The sequence below is a fragment of the Entelurus aequoreus genome, linkage group LG04, assembly GCF_033978785.1.
Source record: "Entelurus aequoreus isolate RoL-2023_Sb linkage group LG04, RoL_Eaeq_v1.1, whole genome shotgun sequence".
NCBI classification, from domain to species: domain Eukaryota; kingdom Metazoa; phylum Chordata; class Actinopteri; order Syngnathiformes; family Syngnathidae; genus Entelurus; species Entelurus aequoreus.
Window position 1 is genome coordinate 78,911,620 of NC_084734.1, and position 25,170 is coordinate 78,936,789.

The following is a 25,170-nucleotide window of genomic DNA, read 5'->3' on the forward strand; positions in this document are numbered from 1 at the left end:
CAGAGGACGCTTGAGCAGTGCGAAATTGCGCAGGCGCGCACCTTAGAGGGAACGTTGGTGGGAGTTACCCTGGATAACCTTAGCCGGCTTAGTGTAGAAGGGGCCTAAGAAACAAGGATTCGAAGATAATATATTGAAGACCACACAGTGACTCACAATACTGTGGTACACATCCAAATAATGGCGGTGTTTACAAATTGCCCTGGCAGTCAACCTACATAAGCATAAATAGCAAACACATATTTCCATTTCTTATGAAGCCAAGTGAAACTTGCCCTGTCAGCGTGCAGCTAAAGTTGCTTCACCACAAAATGAAATTGCGCTGCTTTGCCATCACTTTTCTCTGCTATGGCCTTGAGCTGCCATAGTTAGCCACAGCCATGAGGAGAGCTATAACATCCATTCTCACCGTTAAACCCTTCCTCCGGGATCCTCCTCCCGTGACGGAAGCCCAACTAGCAAAGCCACTTCAATCATCTGGACCTGACCTAGCCGCAAAAATTGCATCACAGACGCCACCATTAGTGGCTCTGATCCCTCATCCCATCTGGAAAACACAGCCGCGAGAAATCATCCATCTCCAGTTAGGCGTGTTTTTCCCTGCACTGAGGATGTTGCAGCTGCCTCCTCACAGACAAGCAGTCAACACAGTGCAGCAGGTGCAGCCGGTCACTGCCTCACACATCTGCACTTCAAATTTGCTGATGGTATGACGCTTTCGCCGTGCCGCAGCTGGGGTAGACTCTTTTCGAAATACCTGCAATGGAGTCTATTAGCTGCTTCAAACAAGCGATATATGCACCCCCTCTGCTGCAATGCCGAGATGTTCTCCTATCCATGGGTGTATGCTGAGGCTGTGCACGGCGTCCCTCCCCCACCAGTTCTCACTTTGGCGGAAGTAATCAGATAATCTCTCAGTGAAATAGCAGCTTGGACGGCTGAGCTAGCAGGGCTTCCGGAAAAGGAAACTCTATCCTGATGTACTGAGCAAAGAGGATGGATCTACCCCAAACAGTATTGCCTGTTTTCTGCATTCCCAATTTCTTGGGATGGGTATCCTTTACATGTTTGCCAATACCGGTGCCAAATTGATGCTTTTGAAATGGTTGGAAAAAAAATGATACCACATTTGAGGCGTCCACACTGAAGATTAACTAAAATTAACGGCATTTTAAAAACTGTATGAAACATTTGATAAACTATATGTAAGATAAAATCTAAATTATAAATGAATAAATATAAGGTAATACAATTGTAACATTGAGAGAATAGTAGTAATAATATTGATAATTAACACATCTGCGGTCCCCTTCAAGGTTTCTCATTGTATCCCATTGGGTTGAGTTTTTCCTTGCCCTGATGTGGGATCTGAGCCGAGGATGTCGTTGTGGCTTGTGCAGCCCTTTGATACACTTGTGATTAAGATCTATATAAACAAACTTTGATTGATTGAATTAGAATAGAAGACAACACAATAAATAATACAAATACATAGGAGTTTAACAGTATCTGTACAAAGCCTGATTAAAATTGTGTCTTTGGCCCTTTTTATTTCCATATGTAGATGTTTCAATGTAAACTGTGTGGGCAAAACTGGGTTACCTCTTGCTAAATCCGCAATATTTGGTGTTGGTAGATGCTCTTTATGTTGATTTGAATAATATGAAGGGAAATACAGTCTTCAAGCTTCCTTCATAGGTACTTTAGTGAGATGCACTGTAACTTTTCTGGAATAATCCTTTATCAACACTTGGCCCCTAGCTGTGCTTGCCTCTTAATCCACATATTGGATACGAGGGGGGGGGGGGGGCGCTTTTATGTATTTTTAGTTAGCAGGTGCTCTGTGTTAGGAGTTTTTTTTAAGCGTAATAGTCCGTCATGTGCATGTCCTTTATGTAGATAGGCTCATCTGGAGCATCCATAATATATATGGATCCACGCTCCAGCCACACGCCCTGCAGCTGGCCAATCTAGCCCCAAAGACTGCTGAAGCATTCTAAATCATTTAAACCATCTTTGGAAAGCGATATCCTCTCTTAAATGTTGGCTTTTCTTTTTAGAGCAAATGTTGCGGGATGGCGGGGGTGGCTTTAAGCTGCAGAAATTGAAAATTGATCAGGCGGTGTGCAGGTAGGCGTTATCCCCGGCACCACTACTTCACCCTGGGAATTTGATTGTTTACAGCAGTGTTTTTCAACCACTGTGCCGCGGCACACTGGTGTGCCGTGAGATACAGTCTGGTGTGCCATGGGAGATTATCTAACTTCACCTATATGGGTTAAACATATTTTATGCAAACCTGTAATTATAATCTGTAAATAAAGTGTCGTTGTTGAGTGTCGGTGCTGTCTAGAGCTCGGCAGAGTAACTGTGTAATACTCTTCCATATCAGTAGGTGGCATCAGGTAGCTAATTGCTTTGTAAATGTCCTATCTAATGCTTAAACCAAAAATAAACAAAAGGCGAGTATCCCTAAAAAGGCATGGAAGCTTAGGGATGGCTTTGGAAAACGAAACTAAAACTGAACTGGCTACAAAATAAACAAAAACAGAATGCTGGACGACAGCAAAGACTTACTGTGGAGCAAAGACGACGTCCACAATGTACATCCGAACATGACATGACAATCAACAATGTCCCCACAAAGAAGGATAAAGACAACTAAAATATTCTTGATTGCTAAGACAAAGTAGATGCGGGAAATAGCGCTCAAAGGAAGACATGAAACTGCTACAGGAAAATACCAAAAAAAAAGACAAAAAGCCACCAGAATAGGAGAAAAAAACTCAAAATTAGTCATGGCGTGATGTGACAGGTTTGATTGATTGATTGAAACTTTTATTAGTAGATTGCACAGTGAAGTACATATTCCGTACAATTGACCACTAAATGGTAACACCCGAATACGTTTTTCAACTTGTTTAAGTCGGGGTCCACTTAAATTGATTCATGATACAGATATATACTATCAAATATATACTGTACTAACATCATAAAACAGTCATCACACAAGATAATCATCAGAGTATATACATTGAATTATTTACGTTATTTACAATCCGGGGTTTGGGATATGGAGGGGGGGGGTTTGGTTTGGTTGGTATCAACACTATAGTCATCAACAATCAGCATCAACAATTGCATCATCAGAGAAATGGACATTTAAACAGTGTAGGACTCACTTGGTAGGATATGTACAGCAAGTAGTGGACATAGAGAGAGAAATCAGAAAGTATAAGAAAAAGTGTCTACATTTGATTATTTACAATTGATTATTTACAATCCGAAGAGGTATTATGTGGAAGGGAGGGTGTTGGTTTAGGGTTGTAGTTGTAGGTCGTGACAGTACACCTACTTTGAGACAAGAGCTATATTGATGCATGGTTGGTTATGGTTTAAAGACATATCCAACAATTGTGACAACGACTTTTTATTGTCAACTGAGTTTCGTTTTTTAATGATTTCTGCTGGTGGTGTGCCTCTGGATTTTTTTCAACGTAAAATATGTGCCTTGGCTCAAAAAAGGTTGAAAAACACTGGTTTACAGGACTGTCACAGGTAGAAGCCTCACTGCCTAGCTACTGTACATCGTCCTCTGCCCCCCTGTTCTCTCCGAGACCAGGGGGACTCGGAATCTAAATTGTTCATACCTACACCAAAGGGAGACGTAGAAATTACTGCATTGCATGAAGCAGAGCATGAATTCTTCATCACTTGACTATGTTCCCGTGGATGCAATTTTTCCTTCTAAGTAAAGTTTGTTCTCGGGAGTGGAGGGGATATACCTATTGATGATAGCAGGGTTATTAGACAGAAATCCGACAGAAGTTAATTGCAACATCTAAGTGACTTGTTTGTTTGGAAGAACTATTGCTATGTGGGCTCTTTTAAGTCAGGACACAAAGGGACTGCAGCAGTCAATAAATATGACTTGACTTAAAGCAGAAGGACGCACAGTGGTGGGCTGTCAGGGAGCTGTCATTAATTCTCCTGTCTTCTTCTTTTGTAGCACCGGATAGAAGCTCTGACAAGCGAGGAGAGAGCGGCCATCAAGGACCTCTCTGTGGAGGAGCTGCAGAACTGTTTCTCATCATCTCCAAGCCATACCAGCTGATGATCGAGCTACCCGTGGTTGGACGTCACCTATAAGCGAAGGCGCAGGAAAGTCTATTTGCTGAGCGGGTGCTCTGGCTCGCATGTTGCACTCGCTCGCAAGGACCATGTGGTGTTTGCCGAGGAGAAGTGGTACCCCCTTGCAGAACTGGCACGGAGCCCAGAGTTGCCCCGATTTTATCGCGTCCTTGTGGGTATTGACTTTTTGCTGGTGCCTTGCGGTGGTGAGAGGCCAGAGCTACCACCCCACTGTGAACACGCAGTATGGCAAACTCCGAGGGGTGAGGGTGCCCCTGCCTAGTGAGATCCTGGGACCGGTGGACCAGTATTTGGGGGTCCCGTACGCTGCTTCCCCGGTGGGGGAAAAACGCTTCATGCCTCCCGAGCCTCCGTCCTCCTGGTCAGGGATCAAGAACGCCACCCACTTTGCTCCAGTGTGCCCCCAAAATATACACAACGCCGTGCCAGAGATCATGATGCCAATATGGTTCACCTACAACCTGGATATAGTTACCACCTACATACAGGATCAACACGAGGATTGTCTTTATCTAAACATCTACGTTCCAACAGAGGATGGTAAGTGTGTCGAACGACAGGACCAAGACACTTCTCCCTCTCTCTGTCTCTTCTTACTTTACTTCTTTTTTTTTGTCTTTTGCGCGAAGCATGACCTGTTGTCTGGCGCATGCTGAGTCCGTGTCAATCATCTCAACCTGCCATGTTTAGTCTTTCCATCAACTCTCCCCTTCCATGCCACTGGTAAAGGTTCCTCTTTTGATGACAAAAATGGCGTTTTGCAGTGACAAAAATCGTAATGAAAGAAGGGGGAAAATTGGTTGTGCACTTTCCTAGCCTCACTGTCTTGACTGTCTCCGGGATATTAGAGATTAGTGATCAGTAGCTTGCCTCGTGAGTGTATGACCTTATTTTTAGGGTTGGTGAAATGTTCTGTCTGGTACATGAGAGGCCTGTGGCATCAGCCTGACCTATGTAAGACCCTTTACTCTCCTTTTCAAATGGAGATTTTGTGCCAAAAAAAAAACTACAAGATTAAGATTTTATTATAAAGCCACTATTTTGGCACAACCTTACTGGGAAATGATTGAAATTTCCCAATGACTTCAATTCATTAAAGCATGATGTTTATGCGTAATGGGTCTTAAATAGAAGTGCATGTGAATATGGGCTTCCTGTGTCCCAGGATGCAGCAAATTCATTCCACCATTTTGGAATATTTCTGCAAAAAACACCCCAGTTACTTTCTCAACAGGTTGTTGTTCTTGTTGATGACTGGGAGGGAGGGAAGCCAGGGTGACAATGGGAAGTCTGACACAGTCTGAGTTGTTGCATGTCACCTGCGATCTTTTCCAGAGCTCTCTGTTATTTTGTAGTTTGTTTTTTTCCCATTCATTTTACAGTCAAAAGAATATCCAAGGAATGTGCCAGGAAACCCAACAAGAAAATGTGTAGAAAAGGAGGTATGTAAACCAAACAAAACAAAAAAAAGCCCATGGAATGAAATGGAAGAGAAGAAGGGCAGTACATCCTACCAAAGCCGCCAATCAAGTCCCAAGTCAAAGTGTTAATGGAACCCGGATCATCCTTGACATGAGTGTGAGAGATGAGCGAGTGCTTGTGCTGCCTTGCAAGAGGAAGATGTGCATGCATGGTGTGGGGGTGTGTTAAGGATTGGGGGGAAAAAAAACAAGTCCCTGAGGGGCGGTGTAGCTCGGTTGGTAGAGGGGCCGTGCCAGCAACTTGAGGGTTGCAGGTTCGATCCCCGCTTCCGCCATCCTGCCGTTGTGTCCTTGGGCAAGACACTTTACCCACCTGCTCCCAGTGCCACCCACACTGGTTTAAATTAGGGCTGCAACAACTAATCGATTAAATCGATTACAATCGATTATTAAAATAGTTGTCGATTAATTTAGTCATCGATTCGTTGGATCTATACTACGCGCATGGGCAGAGTTGTTTTTTTTTTTTTTTTTTAATACATTTTTTTATTTTATTTTATTTTTTTAAATATTTTTAATAAACCTTTATTTATAAACTGCAACATGTACAAACAGCTGAGAAACAATAATCAAAATAAGTATGGTGCCAGTATGCTGTTTTTTTTCCAATAAAATACTGGATAGGATAGAAATGTAGATTGTCTCTTTTATCCGATTATTAATCGATTAATCGAAGTAATAATCGACAGATTAATCGATTACCAAATTAATCGTTAGTTGCAGCCCTAGTTTAAATGTAACTTAGATATTGGGTTACACTATGTAAAAGCGCTATATAAATATAATCAACTTCACAATTCACTAAATAATAGAGCTTGTCAAGTTTGAGTACATTTGATACTCTGTATGTTTATTTGTTTATTCATTTTAATATTGATATAGTCACTATAATCATAAGCAAGGGTGTGGTTGTGTAAACATAGTTCATTAAATCTGGACCTGTTAAAGTACCAGTAAAGTGGACGAACAAGTTGCCTCTATATTGAAGCTAGTATCATAAATATCTGATTTATGACACCAAAAGTCTTCCAATGTTTGCAAATTGATAGATATACACTACCGTTCAAAAGTTTGGGGTCACATTGAAATGTCCTTATTTTTGATGGAAAAGCACTGTACTTTTCAATGAAGATAACTTTAAACTAGTCTTAACTTTAAAGAAATGCACTCTATACATTGCTAATGTGGTAAATGACTATTCTACCTGCAAATGTCTGGTTTTTGGTGCAATATCTACATAGGTGTATAGAGGCCCATTTCCAGCAACCATCACTCCAGTGTTCCAGTGGGGCGGTATAGCTCAGTTGGTAGAGCGGCCGTGCCAGCAACTTGAGGGTTGCAGGTTCGATCCCCGCTTCCGCCATCCTAGTCACTGCCGTTGTGTCCTTGGGCAAGACACTTTACCCACCTGCTCCCAGTGCCACCCACACTGGTTTGAATGTAACTTAGATATTGGGTTTCACTATGTAAAGCGCTTTGAGTCACTTGAGAAAAAGCGCTATATAAATGTATTTCACTTCACTTCACTAATGGTACAATGTGTTTGCTCATTGGCTCAGAAGACTAATTGATGATTAGAAAACCCTTGTGCAATCATGTTCACACATCTGAAAACAGTTTAGCTCGTTACAGAAGCTACAAAACTGACCTTCCTTTGAGCAGATTGAGTTTCTGGAGCATCACATTTGTGGGGTCAATTAAACGCTCAAAATGGCCAGAAAAAGAGAACTTTCATCTGAAACTCGACAGTCTATTCTTGTTCTTAGAAATGAAGGCTATTCCACAAAATTGTTTGGGTGACCCCAAACTTTTGAACGGTAGTGTAATTAAAATGGTATTAATCTCACAGAGATTCCCGAGCCATTTTGTGAGATAACGAGGAAGCCAGTCAAGTGATCGCGTGACGTAGCAGGAGTAACCAAAGATCCCTTCCCCATCAACAACAATGCTAATCAAGCAGACTTTGTGAGAGCCAACAATGGAAAATTATGATCAAAGACCTTATATTTTCGAGCCTGAACACAAAGAGGATGAGCAATACATTTTAAGAAGCCGACTGTTACCCAGATACAGCTTTATTGTGACACTAGCATCCACAGCATTGCTCCGGGCCAAACATACAAACTAAACGTATTAAACTATAACCACTCTCGCTGGAACGCTCACATAATTCCTTCGAGATGAAGATTCAATAACAATCCCCACAAAGGGTTAAAAAATAGTTCCCGCAGCAAGGTCTTTTTGTCTTTTTCGCCACCAATGGGACGTGAAAGTCCGCCAGTCAGTCGGTCGGTCCGTGGCCACATTTGTCTACTACCAGGTGAGGGATGCATGGATTTTAATCTAGAATTTACTTTTACAAAGTTTGAGATGAAGCAGAAGGAGTCTAGTGTGTCAACAAAAGCAGCGTTTGCTAGCATTAGCTCATTGATATCAATGCACCGCTAAAATAGTCCGTCTGGGTTGACGCTTACAATAACAATATCACTCATATTTGGTCAATTTTCAGGTCATGACATGTAAATGGAGTATTGTTGGCGGTTTCTGGATGTTTTTAGAGTGAGTATAATGAGCGTAACAGAGGACCCCCGATCAATTGTTAGCTATTTATTTACGATTTTGAATGCTTAAAAAAAGCCAAGCATACGTGTTGTTGTGTTACATAAGGATAGTGAATGATAAACAGCACGTCTCTTTCTAATTTTTGCGTATTTCCAGTATGACTAATCTGAGAATATGGTCAGAGTGCAGAAGCGTTACTACAGTGATGTAGAATCTACGGAAATTACCGAAGCAGAATATTCGAAATGGCTGACAGAGTACCGTGTTTTTCGGACAATAAGTCACAGTTTTTTTCATAGTTTGGCCGGGGGTGCGACTTATCCTCAGGAGTGACTTATGTGTGAAATTATTAACACATTACCGTAAAATATCAAATGATATTATTTAGCTCATTCACGTAAGAGACTAGACGTATAAGATTGCATCGGATTTAGCGATTAGGAGTGACAGATTGTTTGGTAAACGTATAGCATGTTCTATATGTTATAGTTATTTGAATGACTCTTACCATAATATGTTACGTTAACATACCAGGCACGTTCTCAGTTGGTTATTTATGCGTCATATAACGTACACTTATTCACTATTTTTTATTTATTTTAAATTGCCTTTCAAATGTCTATTATTGGTGTTGGGTTTTATCAAATACATTTTCCCAAAAATGCGACTTATTCTCCAGTGTGACTTATATATGTTTTTTTCCTTCTTTATTATGCATTTTCGGCCGGTGCGACTTATACTCCGGAGCGACTTATACTCAGAAAAATACGGTATGTGGCATTTTGTGACGTTTTAGACAGTGTTTTCACATACTTTGCGTATTGTAAATACAATAGGATATGGTTTAATGCAGACCTGGGCAAATTAAGGCCCGGGGGCCACATGCGGCCCGTTAAGCTTTTCAATCTGGCCCGCCGGACATTACCAAATAATTTTTTTAGATCTTTAAGATGGAAACTAGCTGCCATTATGATGTGCGGTCATGTTTTCTAATGACCGTAAGTCTTCAACTATACAAAGTATTTCAATGGTTGGAATCTGCGTTTATGGATGATATACCAGTTACTATGATAATCAAATTAGTTATTATGGTCATCTAATTAGTTACTATGGTAATCTACGTCACAGCAGCTCAGACGAGGCACCAAGCAGTGTGGGCGGGGAGCGTTTCCACAGACGCGGAAGGAGATTTTCACAACAAAGTTCTAAAGCTTAGTGATATATCAGATTGTCGGTGGGTTTATTTTGTACCCTTCGCGTTCATATTTCACTGTTTGTTGCATTTTGGTTGCTTTCCACTTGATTGTAAAATATGTCGATCGAAAGGGGGTGTGACGTTCATATTTTGTCAATATTCAGTGTTTTATCGTTCATAGAGAAATTTAAAATTCCATTACGTTTTTTAAGGCGGTCTGTCATGACGTTTTTAGCATTCAATCAGACATTATTGTGAGGTTTTGTATTAGTGTTCCGGCCCCCAGACACATTTTTTTCTCTAAATGTGGCCCCCGAGTCAAAGTAATTGCCCAGGCCTGGTTTAATGGATACAATGAAACACAAATAAGCATCTAAAGTCAACTTATTTTTCCACTCTACTGGTACTATTTTAATGGTCCACTTTGACGCAACCTTATTACACTTAGTGGGCCAACAAGACACCTAAATGCATTTCAAACTCAGCCTGTGTAAACTACTACTCTTTGAGAGGATGTTCTCAAGAGCATTGAGTAGGAAAATGTTCTTTTAATTCTTACATTTTAAGAAACAATATGCCCTAACCGGCATTTTTCAGAAAAAAAACGACGTTACTAGTTTTTCTACTAGCGAGTAATCTAATTAATTACTTTTTTGTACTTTACAACAGCATTTTCGATACGTTTGATGTAACGTGGCACACTTTAGAATCCCAGTAAGTTCACTCTTTGCCAGTGCAAGCGGCAGCCACCGCATGCACAACACACACACATGCACAATAAAGAGGCAATCACGAACAATAATAATCCTACAGTGCCCCGTTTGTGGACAAGGAGAGACACGGCCATTGGCACGCGTTCAAACGCTTTAACTCTCAGTGAAAACAACCCACTGGCGCTACACTCAACATTCCTTCCAGTCGGCAGACTACCAAGGCTGAGCTAGTGGTCGCTCTGGCCAATGGGAGTGCCCTTTTCGACGTCACACTTTACTAGGCAACAGGCACTGCCTTTTAAAGGCACACACTCACGCACTCTTCTCTCATGAAACATCCCTCAACTGCATACACTAGCTATGCAGTAGAAAAGTAACACGTTAATTACTTTCCTTACTAATTAATTAAATCTATTGAAGAATAATTATGTTATTAATTACATTACTTTTTTCGAAAGTAACAAGTAACTAAGAAATTACTTTTTTAAAGTCATTTTAGTGACACTGCTAACCAGTGACGTGTGGTGAGGTTCATACCTGGTGAGGCACTGACATTTTTTTTTTTTTAATTTTTCAACTTAAACTTATTGTGCTTTCATGTAAGGCTACAGCTATTGATTATTTTAGTATTCTAATAACCTATGGATTAGTATGTTCGATTCATCGAGAAATTGGATGAAACACACTTTATAGCTTAAATGCCTATTTCAGGGAAAACAGTTGAAATAGCGATTTTCCTGCTTGCCATAAGCTTCATTTTTGTTTTGTTTTTCTGATAAATGCACATGATCAATATTGAAATTACACTTTTAACATGTGTCCATTCATAAAAATAAATTCGCTAAAAAATAATAATAAAACAAACTCTCAGCTTTTGCCACCACACACCATTCCTCTCATATGCGCTCAATTGCAGAGGCTGTGCGGAAACTATGCTTGTGTATTTAAAGTTCCGGGTACTCGACGCAGTCAAAATTTTATAAATGTTTATAAGTTCCACTTATTAAACAATTAATAATAACAGAATATAAATGTAATCGATTTATTGGATTAATCGTTGCAGCCCTACTCTTAGCAATGTTGTTCGAGGTGGATCATAATGGCGATAATAACAAGAATAAGAGTAGAATAATTCAATTTGGGTAAAAAAAAACTTATTTTGAATGTCTGTCAGATGTTTTTTACACGTGTTCAGGCTGCTACATTATGGCTAAGTCAACAATTAATGTTGCATTTGACTTTGGAAATTCCACTTCATTGTAATTGATGCAGACTATCCTACAAAATAAGATTTTCCCTGGAATATATTGTACTGCCCAAAACCGAAACCGAAACAGCATCCTTGTGATATTTTACTGGCATCCAAGCATCATTATACAAATGCAGTCAAAGCTGCAAAATCATTGACATGCAAAAACATGCCAATATCCCTTCAGGCGCCAGCTAAAATCGCACTTGTGTCTAAAAACTGAGGGCTGATTTCCCAAAGTCTTCCCACAGTACCGAACAATTAGCCTTTCAACTGATAAAGAGCATGTCTTGCTTCACAATGATGATTTGGTTCCCATTGTGAGACCTCTGCTGCCTATTTCCGTGCAAGCAGAAGGCAGCTCGTGGCCTCACTGTGTACGTGCATACATCCTACTTTGGTAAATCAATTTTGTTAGAAACAAGCCCTCCAGGCACTTCCGCCTCACAATTAGTCCCAGTTGTAGAATATACACAGAAATATCTCTTTAATATTCCTTTTCCTCTTGGAGTTTTCAATTATATCCCTCATGTTTGGTAATGAGAAAAGGGTTTTATCATAAGTTTCTTGTATTATTTTGTTACACATTATTCTGATGAGAGGTGGTTGGAATAAAACACAAAGGGTGTCATTTTTTTCAGTCTTGCCTCTCTTCATTTTAAGAGTGTTTTTTTTTTCTTTTTCTTCAACAAATACTTCCGGTAATCTTGTTTTATGTTGAATTGGCTATGCTAATAAAGAAGAATCTATCCTTTTTAGCTAACACGGGAATAACAGTTGATTCACAAGCGCTCCAGGGCCCTATTCTGCAGTCTGTTTTGCTATGTGCTTGGAGTTAAGCACTTCCTCTTATTCGTACCCACCACGTGTAGAGCAGACAACACAGGGCGGGCTTATCTAATTTGTTTAACTAAAGAGGCAGAATTTGCTGTAACAATTTAATTTGGCTATGTGAAAATAATGCAACATGGACTATGAATATTCTCATTCATCCAGGTCATTGTAATATCAGGGCATTCAATTGATCGCAACTGGACTATTTGATTTGTCTTAAAAGACGTTTCGCCTCTCATCCGAGTATGCTCATAGACTTAGATTGGTCAGATATAGTCTAGCGCAGGGGTGGGCAATTCATTTTTACCAGGGGCCGCATGAGCAACCCGAGCACTGCTGGAGGGCCACATCGACAATATTTCAATTAAATTTTGCTCAATATTATTTTTGATGTATACCGTAAGATAAATAATAATAATAATAATTAATAATAATAATAATACTTTCATTTAAACTAACTTAACTTTATACCAAAAACACTGCTTTGGAAATCATTTGTACCCCTTTCAGAGATCACATTTAGTTCCCCTTAAACATCCTCATGTTGCACAATGAAATGTAAGTATAGGATGAAGTGTGCATTCATGTAACTTTCTCTATTAACAGCATTCCATGATTAATATAAATAAATTAACATTAATAATAAATGACAGTAAAATAAGCACACGTATGACTGAGGAGTCATAGTGTAACTTTGTGTGGTGTTTGAGTTGTCCGACTTTTTGTGTGGCCATAAACGCACCAGTGGTTTAGTGGTATGCGTGTTGGTGACAGATGACAAGTTGGTTTTAGCCTGGTTTATACGTCAGAAAATGACTAGTTTTTCGAGATAGGAGTGTTTTACTCATGTTTTTGGTGTGGTTATGGCCGAATATAAACAGTTTTGCTCAATAAAGTGATCGATATAATTCCTGGCCTCGAAGCATCTCGATAGACGTTACAATAATTGAACGGTGTTCAATTGAACGTTGTTGACAAACACCGTCACTTAAAGTTGCATTGCAAAATTACACAGAATAAATGTGTTTATTTTGTTTAGAATTCAGATGGGATTTGATTTGGTGTGCGGCATATATTTGCTGTGCGCAGAGGACGCTTCAGCAGTGCGCAATTGCGCAGGCGCGCACCTCAGAGGGAACGTTGCTTGGCAGTCCATGTCTTGTTGAAAACACGCCATTCGTCACCAACTTTTCTCTTTTTAGAGTCTCGGGTGTAAACCGTGCATCACTTGTCGCTGTGCACCTTCACTCACAGGTTACACACGGACATACGCCCATAAATAACACTTTTCAAAATAAAAGCAGCACAGTTGTATTGCGCGCACGACATAGATGTTTTTTCAACTTTATTTTGTAATTTGTGATTGCAGCTGTTCACATTCACTCACAATCACGGAAGTAATACAAATACCGCTTTTCAAAACAAAAGCTGCACCGTTGTATTGCACACTCGACATAGATACTTTTTTTAAAATGTATTTTGTAATTCATGATTGGCCTCACGCGGGCCGGACAGGGACACACAAAGGGCCGGATGTGGCCCGCGGGCAGCAGAATAGCCAGGTCTGGTCTAGCGGCTGGTGTGCTTGGGCAAGGATGGTTTTTCCCCATCGTTGTGAGAAAAACAACAGCTTTGATGCAAACAAACGACAGTCGTTGGAGGCGAAACGTCTTCTAAGACAAACCAAACAGTCCAGTTGTGATCGATTGAATGTCCTGAGATTAATGGAACATGAAGTTTGCCCAACATTTGTGAATGTCATTGAAATCCACGGAAAAGTTAACCCTTTAAATTAGAAAATGCCCAATCCAGTTATAAAGGTATTCAAAAAGAACATGATTTATTAATGCTTTTTGACATATCAGGGTCATTTAATGATGACTTGACATGACATTATTACAGATGGCTCCTTTAACAACATATTTCCATATTTTACAATCTCTATAAATGTTGCTCCCCTGTAGAAGGGCATCAAAAATAAGGATGTGCTTGTTTCCCCAAGTGTCGGCCCTCTCACCCAGCAAGGAGTACACTTTAAAATGATTACAATAGTCCTCTGAACCTTGGGAAGTAGATCATTAAAGATGCTGTAGTGTCACTCCATGTTCATAAATGTATGAAGTAAAGGGCTGTCTGCACGATACATTTAAAGAAAGAAAAATACAGATGAGAAGCCAATTATTGAAAATATTGTAATGCCAACAAGCATTATTTATAGTTGCGTGTAATTCAGAGCTAACTTGGCTAACTAAGCTTGTGAAACCTTTTTGGTTGAAGAGAACAACAAGTGTAATGTTTGCTTGCTTTAATACCTTAGCGCTCTGTGTGTGAAAATTGCAGAGCGGGTTGTCACCAAGGTCATGTGGAGGTGGTTGAATGTGCAAGCTCAGCATTATAGCCTCGGTCTCTGTCCTTTTAATGACACTCACGCAGGGCCGTTAGGGCGCCACAGATGTCGGCCATGTTTCCAGCGATGCATTAAAATGCACATTTTGAAGATGGAAAAGGCCAAAAAAAAATGTAAAAATGCGCATGCGTTTTTTTGTTCGTAAGCTTGTTTGCTGAAAATAGTTACGATTGGAGTGCACAGTAATGCAATAACACAATCTTTACTCTGTGCTGGAGATGAATATTTACTAAAATATGTCAAATTCCTACACAATGGCAACCGTCAATGTCACATATTTTCACAAGCAATCCAAAAAGCCGCCATGTTTTTCATAAAATTCTATTTTATGTACGAGATTAATAATAAACAGTAAACTGTTTAAACAGACCTTTCTTATAGAGGTTGTGTATAAATGTTAAACCTTCCTATTATTAAATGCATACTTACACGCTGGAAATCAGTGTTACGTAATGACGTGTTCCAATGTTTTTATAAAGCTAAAAAAAAAGCCAAGAGATCCTAGATCAGTGGTTCTTAACCTTGTTGGAGGTACCGAACCCCTTCAGTTTCATATGTGCATTCACCGAACCCTTCTTTAGTGAAAAAATATATATATAAATTTTTTCAAATTCAAGACAAAGTTATATGTTTTTGGTAACACTTCAGTATGGGGAACATATTCTAAGTAACACAGACTTAATTCAGAGTTATTTGGACACTAGGGGAACATATTCTAAGTAACAAAGACTTCATTTAGAGTTATTTGATTAGGGTTAGGGTTAGAGGGTTAGGGTTATAATAAGGCCATGTCGAATAAGGCATTAATAAGTACTTAATAATGACTAGTTAAGAGCCAATATGTTACTAATTTGCATGTTAATAAGCAACTAATTAATGGTGAATATGTTCCCCATACTAAAGTGTTACCATGTTTTTTTACTGGTGCACAACATGAACCGTGCATGAACATCACCTTGTTCAAAGAACAAAACCAACACAGTGCATAAACACACAACAAATTACACACCTGCAAATCAGTCAGCTGTTGTCGTATCCGTAATACGCCGATAGGGTGAAGTTTTTATTTACACGATGAGTCGGGTGTGTTTTGACCTCCGCCGAACCCCTTAGGCCGACTCACCGAACCCCTAGGGTTCGATCGAACCCAGGTTAAGAACCACTGTCCTAGATCATCAGATATATTTTTATTGCATCAACCTATTCCTAAAAATTCCTAGTTTGTGAACCCGTTCTCAAACAATGGCAATAAAACTATTCTGATTCTGATTCTGATTCTGATTCTATTCCACAGTTGAAAGACTTGCGCCTAATGTACGGCATAATTCTGGTTGTGCTTACTGACCTCGAAGCAATTTTATTTGATACATGGTGTAATGATAAGTGTGACCAGTAGATGGCAGTCATAGATAATAGATACGTGTAGACTGCAATAGGATGGCATTAAACAACAACAAAACTTTAAATGTTTCATTGAGAATATAGAACATTACACACGGCACTCAAAAATATGTCAAAAGGTTTTTTGGTACGACTTTGGTAAGCTATGAAGCCGCACCGCTTGATGGATTGTCGGCGCATTAAACATTCAAGTATTATTAACGTGCGTGTATAAGGACTGCAAAATGGCACCTATTAGCAGACATATTACCTGGCGTTTTGTTTTGCATTATTATGCAAAACCAACTTTTCTTACCTTCTGGTACCTTCTGATGTGTATTTGGGATCCGCATAAGTCTTGAAAATGTGCGCGCATCCGCCATTGTAGTCTGTGGCGACGCCGTAGTCATAAGCTTCTTCTTTTTCTCTATCTTCTTGTTATGGGACATTCATCCTCCACTGTTTTCTAATATAAAGTAGTGTAAAGTTCTTATTTATATATGTCAGTAGACTCGCTACCATGAATTGATTTACGTGGACCCCGACTTAAACAAATTGAAAAACTTTTTTCGGTGTTACCATTTAGTGGTCAATTGTAAATCCCAGGTATTATTATTATTATTAAATCACCAAAAAATTATTCCCGGGTGCGGCCACCGCTGCTGCTCCCTGCTCCCCTCACCTCCTAGGGTGTAATCCAATGATGTAACTATAGCAAAAAAAACGACACAATAGTCTGAAATTCCAAATGGCTTAGGTAAAAGTGTTTTATTAATATCTCCGCCATGCTTCAATGGTTGAATTAAAGTTTTCGGGAGTTATGAGGATCCCAAGTACAGAAAAACAGCTACCAACAGATTAAAAAAAAGTTGGTTTTGCAAGATACTGTAGGACCCTTTTAAAGAACATCACATGGTTATACGTGCACAATCCAGTTAAAAGTTAAAGTACCAATGATTGTCACACACACACTAGGTGTGGCGAAATTATTCCCAGCATTTGACCCATCACCCTTGATCACCCCCTGGGAGGTGAGGGGAGCAGTGGGCAGCAGCGGTGACCACGCCCGGGAATAATTGTTGGTGATTTAACCCCCAATTCTAACCCTTGATGCTGAGTGCCAAGCATGTCTGAAAAGGAGTAGAAAGAAGTAGAGCCTATTTAATCCTACCCTTTCTTTGTGTCTTTTACTGATTGTCCATTCAGACATACTGTAACTTTGCAAATTGTTTAACTTACTGTGAGAAAAAAATATGTCGGAGAAAAAAAGAACATTAAGGACATTGGAGTTGAAAAAAAAATCAGGTTATAGCTTGTGCAGGGTTGGAAAAGTAAAAAATAAAAATAGAAAACATAATGGAAAAATAAGATGACAATATAATAAAAATGAATTGGTAATGACTAGGGATGTCCGATAATATCGGAATGCCGATATTATCGGCCGATAAATGCTTTAAAATGTAATATCGGAAATTATCGGTATCGGTTTCAAAATTATCGGTATCGGTTTAAAAAAGTACAGTTTATGACTTTTTAAAACGCCGCTGTGTACACGGACGTAGGGAGAAGTACAGCGCGCCAATAAACCTTAAAGGCACTGCCTTTGCGTGCCGGCCCAATCACATAATATCTACGGCTTTTCACACACACAAGTGAATGCCCTGCATACTTGGTCAACAGCCATACAGGTCACAATGAGGGTAGCCGTATAAACAACTTAAACACTGTTACAAATATGCGGCACACTGTGAACCCACACCAAACAAGAATGACAAACACATTTTGGGAGAACATCCGCACCGTAACACAACACAAACACAACAGAACAAATACCCAGAACCCTTTGCAGCACTAACTCTTCTGGGACGCTACAATATACACCCCCCACTACCCCGTACCTCCCCTCACCTCAACTCCGCCCCCCGCCCACCTCAATCTCCTCATGCTCTCTCAGGGAGAGCACGTCCCAAATTCCAAGCTGCTGTTTTGAGGCATGTTAAATAAAATAATGCTCTTTGTAACTTCAATAATAAATCTGGCAGTGCCATGTTGGCATTTTTTTCCATAACTTGAGTTTATTTATTTTGGAAAACCTTGTTACATTGTTAAATGCATCCAGCGGGGCATCACAACAAAATTAGACATAATAATGTGTTAATTCCACGACTGTACATATCGGTATCGGTTGATATATTGGAATCGGTAATTAAGAGTTGGAGAATATCGGATATCGCCAAAAAAGCCATTATCGGACATCTCTAGTAATGACATTAAATAAACACAGGTAAATTAAAAGATATAAATAAAAAATTAAGGTTACACTCAATATGTAAAAACTGAAAATGTTGACAGTCGCGCTTATAGATGACTTTAGAGCAGTCTGTTCAGGCGTAAACGGTTTGAGGCAACGCCATGCATCATTTAATCACCTCATTCGTTATCGTCTGGAAGAAATATACAATATTTAGGCACCAAAAGTGTTTAGGTAAAGAAAAAAGACAACTCGCCTACATATGTCGCACATATGTGGCCAGAGAAAAATGAAGTTGCAAATAAGTGCAATACAGATAGGCACAATAATGTTCCAAAAAAATGAAATCCTTCTAGATTTTTAAGTATTAACAAAAAGTGCTGACAAAAAAAGGATGTGCATTAAAGTCCTTTATTTGCAAACTGATATCCAGTGGGATTTTTGGTTATGACACTAAAAGCTTTTGCTGATGAATTCACCAACACACTGATACAAGCATTAATGATAATGATGAGGAAATGAAAGACCACAGTGTCAAGCTCGTGTAAGAGGGAGTACGAGACAGAAAACACAGTGCTTATTTCGTTCCACCAACTTCAATTATCCACATATTTATACCTGCATTGTCCTTTCCATCCGTACACTCTCCATCATTGTAACTGAGCTACTGTGTTGAACAATTTCCCTTGTTGATCATTAAAGTTTGTCTAAGTCTAAGTCTATTGCTGGTGCTTTGAAGTGTGCAAAAATTCACAAATTCTGGCATTTTCAGAAATATATATATATATTTTTTTAAAAACCCTGAAAGCTGCCAGTTTTTTCTTAAATCCAAGTGAATGCTGCAAAGAGGGGTAGCAGCTGTTATCTGGTCTGTAATCTTTTACACAGTGCTTCATACATAGCCAACAATAGGGTGTAATGCGGGTGGGGGGTGGGGGGTGGGGGGGGTGTGGGGGGGGGGGGTTCACAAAATCAACGGTTCAGTTCTTATATCACGGTTCGGTTTGGTGTAAATTGTTGGTCTTTTTAACACCCCAGAAAACCATATATTCCATTCCATTACCATTGTTTAAAATTAATTATATACAGTGTTCGATTAAAGAAGTCCTTTTTTCATCACTCCATCCAGCTGTATAATCAATGCACACAATCACGGAGTACTTACAAGCAGACACAGTGTGTAGACGGAAAAGGGAGAACGGACACATTTTGGCTTAACAACTAACGATACAGGTGAAGTTATAACACTGAAACGCCCTCAGGAAGAGATGCTTTAAGACTTCAGTGTTTTAGCTACTTCTAAATCACTAATCCTCGCCTCCATGGCGACAAATAAAGTAAGTTTCTTACAAGTATCATCCCTGCAGGACGAGGAATAGCTAAACATGCTTCACTACACACCGTAGCTCACCGTAGCGTCAAAATGTAAACAAACGCCATTGGTGGATCTACACCACTGTAATGATACCAAGTACAAGCATGTATCGAGTCAATGCTACTATGATTACGTCGATATTTTTTGGCATCACAACATCTTCTTTCGTTTTTTTAAAATGTATATTATGTTTATAAACTCAGGAAATATGTCCCTGGACACATGAGGACTTTGAATATGACCAATGTATGATCCTGTAACGACTTGGTATCGGAGGTGGCGACTTGTCCAGGGTGTACCCCGCCTTCGGCCCGAATGCAGCTGAGATAAGCTCCAGCACCCCCGCGACCCCGAAAGGGACAAGCGGTAGGAAATGGATGGATGGACCCAAATTTGTGGTATCATCCAAAACTAGTGTAAAGTATCCAACAACAGAAGAATAAGTGATTATTACATTTTAACAGAAGTGTAGATAGAACATGTTAAAAGAGAAAGTAAGCCGATATTAACAGTAAATGAACAAGTAGATGAATAATTCATTGTCTTCCACTTGTCCTTAATAATGTTGACAAAATAATAGAATGATAATTGACACAATATGTTACTGCATACGTCAGCAGACTAATTAGGAGCCTTCGTTTGTTTACTTACTAATAAAAGACAAGTTGTCTAGTATGTTCACTATTTTATTTAACTGCAATAAGAAACTAGAGGGGGGGTTACCCACATATGCGGTCCTCTCCAAGGTTTCTCATAGTCATTCACATTGACGTCCCACTGGGGTGAGTTTTCCTTGCCCGTATGTGGGATGTCGTTGTGGCTTGTGCAGCCCTTTGAGACACTTGTGATTTAGGGCTATATAAATAAACATTGATTGATTGATTGATATGTTGAATGTACCCTAAGATTTTTTGTAAAAATAAAGCCAATAAAGCAAGTTTTTTGTGGTCCCTTTTATTTAGAAAAGAACTGAAATAATTTTAGTACCGGTACAGGTACCAAAATATTGGTATTGTTAAAACACTAATTCAAACATATGTTAAGTCCTCTTTTAGTGTGTTTAAAGCCAGCAAGGCAGTATTGTTGAGTTTGGAAATGACGCATACGCTAAGCTGAGAGTTTTGGATCTCTACACTCTGGCCAGCGTTTGTAAAAGTCTGCGTCTTTACAGACAAAAGTATGCATCTGCGTGTGGACAAGAAGCCTAAACGCAGAGATAAGTATGTGTTTATTAAGTATCTGGACATGGCCTAAGTAGTAAAACGAAAAGAAAAATCTAAAAAAAAACACACCATCCGGATGACACACGTGTTTTAAACCGAGTCAGGTCAACCGAACGATTCGATTTTTTCATAAACCATTCCATCCAAGCCCCCTCTGCCTTTTTACACGGAACCCTGCAAAGGCGGAATATTTCTGCTACTGTGTTAACTTTTAAACAGTAACACAACAACATTCAACACATTCTTGCCCTTTCATTGCAACTGTCAGTCAATCAATGTTTACTTATATAGCCCTAAATCACGAGTGTCTCAAAGGGCTGCACAAGCCACAACGACATCCTCGGCTCAGATCCCACATCAGGGCAAGAACAAACTCCACCCAATGGGATGCCAATGAGAAACCCTGGAGGGGACCACTTATGTAGGGACCCCACCGGTGCAATGGACGTCGAGTGGATCTAACATAATAGTGTGAGAGTCCAGTCCATAGTGGATCTAACATAATAGTGTGAGAGTCCAGTCCATAGTGGATCTAACATAATAGTGACAGACTCCAGTCCATAGTGGATCTAACATAATAGTTAGAGAGTCCAGTCCATAGTGGATCTAACATAATAGTGACAGACTCCAGTCCATAGTGGATTTAACATAATAGTGAGAGAGTCCAGTCCATAGTGGATCTAACATAATAGTGTGAGAGTCCAGTCCATAGTGGATCTAACAAAATAGTGAGAGTCCCTCTGTTACAGCGATTTACTACCCAAGGTGGAATATTGTGCGAAGGCTTCGTCTCCCCACTCTGTGCTGTTTGTAAAGAACAGGAAAAGGCAGATAAATCCTGGCTTCAACAGGCAGTGTAGAGAGGACTATAGTGATTCCTTCCTTTTGAAAGGACAGGCTTTTACCCTCACTGGAAGTTCACATTGTTAAATTGATTGACAACTGTATGTATTTATTTTTTAAGTCCCATCTTTTTGTATAATATTCACATTATTTTACAGGGGGTCTCTCAGTGAGCAACAACTGTCCTCAGAGTTTTTCCACAACAGTCTATCTGAGTAACCGCTTCTGAGAGACACTCTGGGATCATCCTTCTTGAAATGCAGTGCTCATGATGAGTCTATTTGAGATAAGTGCCACAAAATCTGTGCTACAATTTGCCTCTATTTTGAGCAGTCCAAGTATCATTTTTGTGCAGGCAACAAAGTGTTGTTAGACATCCTGGTGTCAGTACTGATCAACCCCATCCAAGGCTTTGCAAACACACATACAGACACCCTTAGCAGAAACTTTGGACATCTTTTATTTCTGTTGAAATGTGGCTGAGGATGTATGAAAGCTGTGAAATACATTAGATTCCCAACATTCACAGTAGTTACAGCTGCATGATTATAGCCAAAATAACTATCACGGTTATTTTCATCAATATTGAAATCACAATATTAATCACGATTATTCATTATGTTAGGTGAAACTTAGTGTTTCCCACTGGTCGGCAATCCACGCGATAATAGAGTTCAGTTTCCTCAAACAACCACCGGGTACCATCTGTGAGCAGATAATATTGTATAAACGCTTTCTTTTTCGTACTTATCAGGTCTTACTTTATCGTGCATTCTTCACATCTTCCTCACTCACGCTAAAAGTGAAAATTGAGAATTGATCTGTAATTTGAAATGCAGTAGTCTAATAAAATGGCTAAATAACCATTACCCATATATAATATTGAAAGACAAATATTTTGTTTGTGTTCATTATTAGTATTAACATGTCATCTTTTTCTTATGACCGTATTTTCCGGACCATAGGGCACACCGGATTATAAGGCGCACTGCCTATGAATGGTCTATTTTTGATGCATTTTCATATATAAGGCGCACCTGATTATAGGGCGCATCAAAGGAGTCATATTATTATTATTTTTCTAAATTGAAAACACTTCCTTGTGGTCTACATAACATGTAATAGTGGTTCTTTGGTCAAAATGTTGCATAGATTATGTTTTACAGATCATCTTCAAGCCGCTTTCTGACAGTCGCTTCAGGATGCACCGTTTTGTGGGCGGTCTTATTTACGTGGCTCAACTTCGACAGCGTCTTTTCTCCGTCATCTTTGTTGTAGCGGTGTAGCGTGCAAGGACGGATTAATTCAATAACGGAGCAGCATCTCCTTATCCGGAAACAACAACACCGGAAATGTGTCCCGTGAAAAACTGTCCGACCGGAACTTTCTAATAACTGAAGTTCCTTGGGTGAATAATTTAAAGTCACTACACCGGTAAGTTTAAGCGCTTTCATGGCGAGTTTACTGACAGATATAATAAGAACTTTACTCTACTTTATATTAGAAATGGCAACAGCAGAGGATGAATGTCCCATAAAAAGAAGAAACTTATCGACTACGGTGTCCTCATGGACTACAAAGGCGGACACGCACAATTTTTCAGGATTTATGCAGATCCCAAATACAGATCAGCAGGTACCAGAAGGTAAGAAAAGTTGCTTTTGCATAATATTGCAAAACGACACGCCAGATAATATGTCTTACCTTATACACACACCATAATAATACTCGTATGTTGAAGCACATCAAGCGGTGTGACTTCATAGCTTACCAAAGTCGTAGTAAAACATTTTGATGGATTTTTAAGCCCCGTGTGTAATGTTCTATATTGTCAATGGAACATATAAAATGTTGGTGTTGTTTACTTGAGTCATATTGCCATCATAGTGCAGTCTACACGTATCTCTTATGTTTGACTGCCATCTACTGGTCACACTTATCATTACACCATGTACCAAATAAAATAGCTTCGAGGTCGGTAAGGAAAACCAGAATTTTTCCGTCCATTTTTGAGAAGAAAAAAAAAAAAAAAAAATTATTTTTTTATTTTTTTATTAATCAATCAACAAAACAATACACAACAATACCACAACAATGCAATCCAATTCCAAAACCAAACCCGTCCCACCAATGTTAGGAATAACAACAAACAGAGCAATTGAGGACACGCAAACATGACACGGAACAATACAAATGTAGTGAAACAAAAATGAACATTATCGACAACACCATCAATATTGGTAATGATTTCAAAATAGCAGTGATTAAAAAAAACAACCCTCATTGATATTATCATTAAAAAATTAATAAAAAATAATTTAAAAAAATTAGAAATGAACAATAGTGTGACAGTGGCCCACACCTGCATCACATCTCACAAGCCTGACAACACACTGTGTCCAATATTTTCCACAAAGATATAATAAGTCATATTTTGGTTCATTTAATAGTTGAAACAAATTTAAATAATGGAACCCATATTCCAATATATGACTCATTATTATCTAAACTAAATGCAGTTTGTTCTACTGATATCATCTCCATAGCTTGTGTATACCAGTCAGTATGAGTTGGACTATCAACAGCTATCCATTTTTTAAATATTACCCTTTTTGTTATTATGCATATTGAAAGAAAAGCATTTTTACTCTTTGATGACACATTACTAAATTGATGGAGATCCCCAAGAATACAAGTTTGCAGTGTCATTGGGATGTTTATATTAAGGAATGTGATTGCTTCTTTTGTTGTTTTCAACCATAACTCTTTTATTCTCTGACATTCCCACAATAAATGAACAAGAGTTCCCTCAGCTGCCCGACACCTCATACATAACTTGCTATCTACTACACCAATTTTAAACAGCTGAGAAGATGTAAAATACAATCTATTCAATATCTTAAATTGAGTCAGTTTATCTTTAATGCTTCTAAATGGCTTATTGGCATTTTTCCAAATATCATTCCATGATATGTCTCTTTCATCGAAAATGTTTAAGTCCATCATCCATTTCCGAACACATGCATCATTTGCATTTCTAGTGTGGTGTTCATTTATTATTCCATAAAATAGTTTAATTAATTTCTTAATTGTATCTTGATTAAAAAGTGCATCTTCCAGTTCATGGCTATTTAAAGACATACTTTCAGAGGATATGCATTTATTTACAGCATGTTTTAATGAGATACAATTTAAAAAATGATTTCTGGGTACATTATATTGTTCAACTAAATCATTGAACAGTTTAAAATAGTTTTTATTAATAATATGATGAGGTTTAGTAATACCTCTGTCTTTCCATGTTGTCCATTTAACCACATTTGTATTAATTATGATATTAGGATTGTACCAAAGCGGTTGATTTACAGATGTCATTGGGTTGATTCCTAGTATATTCTGGCACAGTTTTAGAATGTTAAAGGTGGCTTCTATTGGGCTCTGCCTCAATTCATTAGGTATTTTTTTTAATATAATATAAGCTCCCCAAATCAATGTCCAAATTCAT

At 39.0% G+C, this 25,170-nt stretch overlaps 1 protein-coding gene across 3 annotated transcripts in view; it reads left to right on the plus strand.

The window, feature by feature from the left end:
• Positions 1 to 25,170, plus strand: part of LOC133649045 (neuroligin-3) — a 647,322-nt gene that overhangs the window by 93,676 nt on the left and 528,476 nt on the right. The window contains exons 2-3 of one of the 3 annotated variants that reach the window (XM_062045739.1): positions 4,010 to 4,692; positions 5,535 to 5,594. In XM_062045739.1, coding sequence (XP_061901723.1) covers positions 4,197 to 4,692; positions 5,535 to 5,594 — 556 coding nt within the window. In that variant the 5' untranslated portion in view covers positions 4,010 to 4,196. Of the gene's footprint in view, positions 1 to 4,009; positions 4,693 to 4,817; positions 4,876 to 5,534; positions 5,595 to 25,170 lie in introns of those variants that run through there. The other 2 variants (XM_062045740.1, XM_062045741.1) reach the window with 2 other exon arrangements.